The sequence below is a fragment of the Acanthisitta chloris genome, unplaced genomic scaffold, assembly GCF_000695815.1.
Source record: "Acanthisitta chloris isolate BGI_N310 unplaced genomic scaffold, ASM69581v1 scaffold25041, whole genome shotgun sequence".
Classification (NCBI taxonomy): Eukaryota; Metazoa; Chordata; class Aves; order Passeriformes; family Acanthisittidae; genus Acanthisitta; species Acanthisitta chloris.
The window spans coordinates 6,031-12,523 of record NW_008654659.1 but is presented as its reverse complement, the minus strand read 5'-3'; the positions used below and the strand labels follow the sequence as shown (position 1 = coordinate 12,523).

The following is a 6,493-nucleotide window of genomic DNA, read 5'->3' as shown; positions in this document are numbered from 1 at the left end:
TGTAGGGAGTTCAAATATACCGGCTGTGGTGGAAATGCCAATAACTTTGTTACTGAAACAGATTGCTACAAGGTCTGCAAAAAAGGTAAGTTGCAGGGTTTTTTAATATTTTGTCAGTCACAAGCAGCTAAAGCAATCCACATAGGAGTAACAGGTGTTCACAGCATTCTTTTACTCACCTTGGCTTGGTACAGGGGTATGCTCTTTGCATTTTGGACTTGATGTTTTCAAAGGCAGGGAGAATTGAAATGCAATGGTAAATCCTGGCAAGATCAGTGTAATGGGTGTTGGTTACAACATATTTTAATGAAGTATAGAGAAGGGCACACAAAAAGACTGTTTAACGTACTGGAGCCCACAAGAATTCAGTCTTCATACTGTTCAGTCCCAGCATGAACACTCACTAAGGTATAATTTTATTCTGGATATTTTTAAATAGGATTAAATTGAGTTGTGAAACCAATATGTGTTTTTCCTTCACATTTGCAGAATTTACCATTCTACCTTGACTCCCTGCTGTGTATGCTCATTTCCCATTCTTAAACTTGTGCTGAGTCAGCTGTTTCTGTGGCTATGGGGGGAAGGCTTGGAATGATAATTGATTTTTCTTAATGGTTTATACAAAACAGCTATTGGCTGTGCCTGTAAGTCAAAAGAGTTATGCTCTTACTTGCAGTCAGCTGTTCATACCAGGTATTGCAAGTTTTAATACCTTAGTTTAATACTTTTGATATAAAAATAAATGAGAGAGAAAAGCATAATTGTATGTTTTTCCCCAGAACACTTAGGAAACAGACATAGCACAGTATTTTAAAAATTGATGCTAACAGGCAAAAAAGTTAAGGCTATGACAAGCATGTATATTGCCTTTGGGGAAAAGAGAAAAGAAAAAGCTAAAAAGTAGCTCTGTTTTAAATATGAGATTTACACAAGGTCTGAGTACTTCAGTATTGAAGATGTGTAGTCAAGAAGGCTTAACTCAGGAGATGATTGTTCAGTTCTGGGCTGCAAATCTAGGGCTGGGGCAAGGATTGCACTCTGTGTAGACTCTTCAGACGTAAAAATATTGTCTGCCAGTTAGTCATGACAGTAATATTTCTGTGGGTGACAAGTCTGAGTGTGCCTCTGTCGCTCTAGTATTATAAGAGAGTCTTTAATAGCATGCTAAGTCTATCTGAGATGCTTATGATTACCTAATTTGCATCTATTACTCTCTGTGAAGTGGTAGGGCCAGGCTCCAGTCTGGAGTGTGCAAGGAAAGAGGAGGAAGGAAACTGCCTCTTTAGTGTCTCACCTCCACGCTGTGCCCCTGCCCACACCCAGACAGATCCACCTGGGGGTTTTCTCTTCCTTACATTTTTGTGGAAGAAAGTAGTATGGAAATGCTGTTTGTCTTGTAACTAGAGCACCAGAGAGCCAAATGTAAAAGGATCAGTTACAAGCTTTTTCACCAACTTGTGGATTTCACAATTCAGTAAGGCTTGCTTCAGCCAAAGACCAAAGTTAAGGGCGTAATTAGTGCTAATTAATGTTGTGCTATACATATTCATTTCTATAGCTTGGGAGTGCATAGTAACATTAAGCAAATAATTCAGGCAACTTAAGCCACTCCTTCTCCTATAATTTCCTCCCCACCATCTTTCCTGTTACCTTTAGGAGTCTCAAATTGAAGTAAGTTGACCTTCCTGTGCAAATATACAACTGCTGGTTAAACTCATCTGCAGTGTTTTGAGGGAAAAGGATTCTGAATAATTTTGTTTCCAAAAGTTTATAGAATAATAGAACGTTGAGGATTGGAAGGCATCTCTTTTCTGAAGTTGGAAAAGGGTTCATGGTTTCCAAAATTGGAAAAGAAAACAAATATATTGGGATGACAGTGAAAGGATTGGGAACTGGCCAAGAGGCTCTGCATGTTGGTAAATAGGTAGCGTAAAGACAAAGATTTTCAGTCAGAGTTGTAGAGTACTTTTTTTCTGAACTGCACGTGCACATTTCATACAGTCTTTGTAAACTTTTCTGAAGTTAACTCCAACTATCTTCAGCCACTCTGCAGCTTCTGTGAGTTTTGCACAGAAACCCAAATCACTTTACCTTTTCAATCTCCCACAAGCACTGGTTATATCTGAGAGTTTACTCTACTGTTCAGAGAAATGCAATAATAGTTTCAGGGTTTTCTTGTGTGTGGGTTTGGGTTTTTTTGTTTGGTTGTTGGTTTTTTCTTTTTTAGAGAGCAGTGTATTTAGTTCAATTCTGCTGTCACTGCAGGACAGCTAGAAAAGGATTTATTTGTTGCCTGCTCAGGAAGAGAGCAGCAAGTGCCAAAGGTAAACACATTGGAAACCTTAGAGTGTGTGAGAATAGGGCGTCCAGAATGCATTTTACACTTTTTTGATATGTCTGTTACAATTGGACAACTGCTTAAACAGGCTTAACCCCCCCAAACCAAAACAATAAAGAGTAATAATAGTTTTGTCATGCCATTTCCTAACTGCTTCCTTTGTTTTGTTAGCAGGAATTCAGAAACCGACAATCAACAAGCCAAAGAATGTATTCCGCAGAAAAATAAGAAAACTGATTAAAAAACCTCAGACATATAACCCGAATGCTTAAAGCTGAAACACCTTCTGTTGATTCAACTTTCTTCTTTTGTAAGATAGTTTCCACACAGTTTTATACACTGACATAGTTCTGTCTTTCAGAACTGCTTTTTATCTAACTTACCTTTTTTTATAAAGAACTGCATTTAATAGAAGAGAAATGAACCTAAGTTTGGTTCTTCTGCTCTGTTGCCTTTGCAATAATACTTTGGCAAAGACAGGTATTTAGATTTCTACGTTTTTGTGGGGGAATATGTGGGAGAATATTTCAGCTGTTGCAAATCAATTAAGATTTGAAAAATCAATTGTCTTATATAACTAAGGAGAGTGCAATGCTGGAAGTCTAACATGGATGATGTCTGGGCTTTTTTGCATCCTCTGCTTGCTAAAGGAAAGGAACTTTTCAAAAGTGTGTTCAGAGGTTTATTACCCTGCCATTTTACATACTTTGGCACTATCATTTAAATAGACTGCCCTTTATAGTCAATATTCATAGTCAAGGCTTTCGGAAGCCCTCATAACAGTAAAAGTAGTACAAACTTAAATCCAGCTCATCCCACAGGAGAGAATTTGGAATAGGGATACTTTGATGAACAGTCTGACAAAGGCAGTGAATAAGCTACTTGAGTATTAAAATAAAAAAGTAGTCATTACTTTTTCATGACATTTGAAATTTTTGCTAAGTTACACTCCAGATCCTTGTACAGCATAAATCAGCATATTTTTACTGATTTTAATGGAGCTATACTGATTACATCTGCTGAGGATCTTGATGTTTGTGTTGATGCAGGGGCTGTTAAAGCAGAACAGCAGAAGCTTCTGCAATTTTTTTTTTCTGCGAAAGAGTAATCCCTCTTTTGAGGCACTGCTGTATTTCTTACAGTAGATTATGCCTATGGTGATATTATTGCACATTCTTTTATGTTTTGTATTTGAGCCATGTCTGAATTTCAATTAATTTCACCTACAACATTTTCTAAATGTAAATTCATAAGTAGTGTTAATAAAATGTTTTTTGGAAGAAAAAGAGAGCTTGTTCTGTCATTATCCTGAATGAGTTGTATACACCAATATGTGTAATGGAACCTATTATTTGCTAATTATGACTGTAGGAGAGTTTAGTTGTCTCTTCAATCATTTCCTTACACTTAGGTCTTTATTTGAAGAAAGCCAATAAATTGCATTGATGTCATTTGTCCCCAGCTGTTTTTGTGGCTCAGCTGGCTCTCCCTAAAGAGTTGCTCTCAAAGGGGTGCTTAGTTAAGCTGATTGTCTGCTGCTGGGTCTCCTCTTTGATGTTGCACTATCTGGAGAGCTTTTGTGGGGATAACAGGCTGTTTGCTTTCAGTCAGAAAAATTCACATGTGTGCTTTATACCCATTTTGGAGAGGGAACACAATGAGCAAACTAGATCTGTTTTTCTTACTGATATTTCTCTCACTGCTGGATTTTCAATTAAAGCAGTCATCTGTGCTTGCTATAGCCTTTCTACTTCTCCATTTCTGGTTCCTGGTATCAAAATACCTTCTTATTTTAATTAATCTATTGCCTAGTGCAGATGAATGAGGACATTCTGTGACAGAAAATTGCAGGTGACTAGTGACACAGTTTTGAGTGTTTGTCCCATTCCAAACCTCTTCTCTGTGGTCAGAGCAGCAGCCCAGAATGTCCTCTGAATATTTTATTCATACCTAAATAACATTTGAGGGACCCCACCTGCATTTGTTGCAGATTTCTGACCATGGCTTATAAAAACACAAGCCTGTTTTGGAAGCCAAAGTTCAATTTAAGCACTGTTTTGAACTGTAGAGGTTGTCCATCTCTTAACAGCATAACTGTGGGGTATAATCTCTGGTAACATGTTTGAGAAATGAGTATTACTCCTTATCTCTCAGGGTCTTTGACCTTTAGAGGAGTATCTTTGGATGGGATACAAAAGTTGACCTGGAATTTAAAGGGAGCCCAAAATCTGAGAGCAGGTCCAGCTCACTTGACTTTTTGGCCTCAGGATTGGGTGCCTTGTCACATCATGACATGTCCTGAGCAATGCAGTACCTAGCTAGTAGAGAAGAGATACAAAAGTTCGGTACTTTTCTGCTCATGCCCCCTCAGGGGCTCAGCAAAAGCTGTCTGGATGGACCAGGCTCCACCCAGGACGCCGCAGTGGCTACTGCAGCCCTTTGGAATGTGGCTGCTCCACAGGCACTTACTTTTCTTGCATAAAAACATAGTTTAAAAGGGCTTACTGCTAGAGCATTCAGTGAAATATCAGAGGCTTGGGTTTTAATCCCTTGTCTACCTGATACAACACAGAAATTTAATGTAAACAATCCATAATTCTGGAGGATGGGGGTGGGAAGAAGGAGGGAGTCCCTTAGTGAAGCTATTCCATTAATTATACCATATTTCCAGGTAAATGCCTTGATATATTTTTGATTGTTTTTTTTGTTTTGTTTGGATTGAGTTGGGGTTTTTTTTGCATACAAAGAATTTCAACTGTCACTGTGTTGCTTTGTTTCATGTTCTTAGGTTACTCCAATACCTCTCCAGACTCCTGTAAGTTTGACTAATCTAAATAATTATAATCTACAGACTTTTGTATGACTCATGACTTACTTCCTTTTTCAGTTTGCTGATGAAACAAGTGTCCCAAGGTTAGGTCAACTGTTAGTGTTTTGCCATGTTGAAAACTTAACACAGCCCATACCATCCTGCAAATTAACTTTTATTATAGTAGCCAGTGTCCAGCATCTGGTATAATGTGTCACAGTGCAAATTTCTACTGCAGAGGAGGGAAGCAGTGATTATAATCAGTTGGGTTCATCTTGTCTTGCATAGGCAAACTGCCACTGAAGCTAATGACTAGTGATTTGCATGGGGCAGTCATACCTGCCACTGAAAACTAGTTGCTGGAATAAGCAGATTTGAATAAACTGCATTGCAACATCACTGGTCTTTAACTTTCATTGTGACCCCTCATTACAGTTAATTTCTTAGTGATATCTTGCAAAGAACTATATAAAAAACTCTATAAAGATGAAAACCTGCACTGATTCTTCATCATAGGTCTGTGGCAGCACTCGAAGGACTACTTTGTGAAGTATTTCCTGAGTAGGAGGATGGCTTCATCTTTTTATTTCAATGGAATTTTAAGTGTCAAAAACAGAAAAGGCAAAAAATCTATGTGGAAACATGTAATATTTTTATTGATAAGCTAAATCATGGCAAGAAGAATTTTACCACATCTTATTTTAACAGTGATTTTCCCTGAAAAATGGCTTTCTCACAAATGATGATGAGTTCAGCTTGTATCCCTGGAGTCAGATTTCTGACTACCAGAAGTGTCCCTGTCTCTCTGTCACTTCTCATCAGCCGAGGAGGTGGAAAAGAGGGAACTTTTTTTTTTAGGAAAAAAATAATTGATTAGACACAGTGGTCCATGTTTAAAAAAATCTCAAAATATCCATGAACTTGTGAGAATCCCTGAACAGGTGAGAGATGTTATCCCCTAAGCTTGAAGTCAGCCATACTGGTGAGGGCAGCTCTTCTGATCCAGGTAGGGATAAGAAATTTGTTCTACTAGATAAACTCAGTCCAGCTATGATTATGTGAATCTGAAAGAACCATGTTGTTATTATGCATTTATATTAGAGTTATTCAAAGCAAAATCTACTTCATTATCTTTCTAGAAAGAAAGACTATCGCTGGCAATAATTAGTGCTGAGATACTTGTTTATGTTGAAGTAAGCTTGATATTTCAGTTTATGGTGGTCCTGTACAGTAATGTCTCTCACATGATAAATCACTTAATTGCTGAGGAGAAGGGGTGTTAATCATAGTATATAAAGACTAAAGAACAGAAATTATATTAAAAAGTAATCTTGTAAACAAGATAC

The 6,493-nt window shown here is 37.7% G+C and overlaps 1 protein-coding gene across 1 annotated transcript in view; it reads left to right on the top strand.

Annotated features, from left to right (window-relative positions):
* LOC103810721 (tissue factor pathway inhibitor 2-like) overlaps positions 1–2,610 on the top strand; it is a gene marked incomplete at its 5' end in the record, with an annotated part of 4,845 nt that extends 2,235 nt beyond the window's left edge. The window contains 2 exons of the mRNA XM_009083637.1: positions 1–85; positions 2,513–2,610. The exon at positions 1–85 is cut by the window's left edge and continues 24 nt beyond it. Coding sequence (XP_009081885.1) covers positions 1–85; positions 2,513–2,610 — 183 coding nt within the window. The remainder of the gene's footprint in view (positions 86–2,512) is intronic.
* Between the last annotated feature and the right edge of the window lie 3,883 nt (positions 2,611–6,493).